The sequence below is a fragment of the Trichosurus vulpecula genome, chromosome 7 (genome assembly GCF_011100635.1).
Source record: "Trichosurus vulpecula isolate mTriVul1 chromosome 7, mTriVul1.pri, whole genome shotgun sequence".
In the NCBI taxonomy this organism is placed as follows: domain Eukaryota; kingdom Metazoa; phylum Chordata; class Mammalia; order Diprotodontia; family Phalangeridae; genus Trichosurus; species Trichosurus vulpecula.
In genome coordinates, this window is record NC_050579.1 from 178172304 (window position 1) to 178173927 (window position 1624).

Sequence of the window (1624 nt, forward strand, 5' to 3'; positions counted from 1 at the left end):
CTGTAAGATATAAAATCCATGTAACTCATCTATATTTCTATATATTGCCAACAAAACCCATCAGGAAGAAGTAGAGAAATTCTGTTTAAAATAACTACAGAAAACAAAATATTTCAGTCTACTTGCCAGGTACTATATGAACACAATTACCAAACATTTCACAAAAAGGCAGATCTAAACAATTAGAGAAATAGTGATTACTTATGGATAGGTGGAGCCAACATCATAAAAATGGCAATTCTTCCTAAATTAATTTATTTATTCAGAGCCATACTAATCAAGCTACTAAATAATTATTTTACAGGGCTAGAAAAAATAATAATAAATATCATCAGGAAGAATAGCTAAAGAATATCAATAGAATCCATATGTTACAAAGTGGTAATCATTCAAACAATCTTCTACTGGCTAAGACATACAGTGGTGGATCAGGAAAATAAATTAAGTATATAATAAATAGCAATAAATAACCATGATAATGTAATATTTGATAAACATAAAGATCCAAGTTTGGGGGATAACTATTCACCATTTGACAGAATAAAAATCCTGGGACAACTGGAAAGCATAGAAATCAAAACAAAGTCAAAATGGGTAAATGATTTATATGTAAAGGGTGATATAATTAGTAAATTATGGGACCCTGGAAAACTGTACCAGTAAGAACCATAGATAAGCAAAGAGTTTATGACAAAACAAGAGATAGAGAGGATCATTAGAGATAAAATGGATAATTTTGATTACATGCAATTAAAAAGGGTTTACATGAACAAAATCAATGCAGCCACCCCTTTCTCGCTTCCCGGCCATCTTGGCAGCAGGTCTCTGGCTGAGGGTCCTCCTGCACCGCAGGCAGGAAGATGGTGGCTGCAAAGAAGACGAAAAAGTCGCTGGAGTCCATCAACTCAAGGCTCCAGCTGGTCATGAAAAGCGGCAAATACGTGCTGGGCTACAAACAGACCCTGAAAATGATCCGACAAGGCAAAGCCAAGTTGGTCATCTTAGCCAACAATTGCCCAGCCTTGAGGAAATCAGAGATTGAATATTACGCTATGTTGGCCAAAACTGGCGTACATCACTACAGTGGCAATAACATTGAATTGGGTACAGCATGTGGGAAGTACTACAGAGTATGTACACTGGCTATCATTGATCCAGGTGATTCTGATATCATTAGAAGCATGCCAGAACAGACCAGTGAGAAGTAAACTGTACAAAAATATACTTTAATAAACGGGCCAAAACTTGTTTAAAAAAAAAATCAATGCAGCCAAAATAAGAAGGAAAGCAGGACACTGGGGGAAAATTTTTTAGCAAGTTTCTCTGATAAAGGCCTGTTTTCTCAAACATATAGGGAACTGAGCCAAATTTATAAAACCAAGAGTCATTTGGCAATTGATAACTAGTCAAAAGTTATGAACAGATGATTTTCAGAAGAAATCAAATTAAAATGCATGGTTATTAATTTTTATTAATAAGTAACCTGAAGCTCTGCAAAATTAAGTGACTTGACAAAGGGCATTCAGGTAATGGCAACTGGTACTATCTTATTCAAGCCACTATTCATGACTGCTAAAGTGAATTGGGTTAAGGCTTGGTCTTTGAGAAAGAAATCTAGCCAGTT

At 35.3% G+C, this 1624-nt stretch overlaps 1 protein-coding gene across 1 annotated transcript; it reads left to right on the forward strand.

Moving 5' to 3' along the window:
* The first annotated feature begins 860 nt into the window (after positions 1-860).
* On the forward strand, positions 861-1233 carry LOC118858189 (60S ribosomal protein L30). Its single transcript, XM_036768668.1, has one exon. The coding sequence runs from the start codon at positions 861-863 to the stop codon at positions 1206-1208; it is 348 nt and encodes a 115-aa protein (XP_036624563.1). The 3' UTR covers positions 1209-1233.
* Positions 1234-1624: the final 391 nt, after the last annotated feature.

Coding starts and splice junctions, on each gene's coding strand:
- LOC118858189 (XM_036768668.1), top strand. CDS start 861: ATGGTGGCTGCAAAGAAGACGAAAAAGTCGCTGGAGTCCATCAACTCA.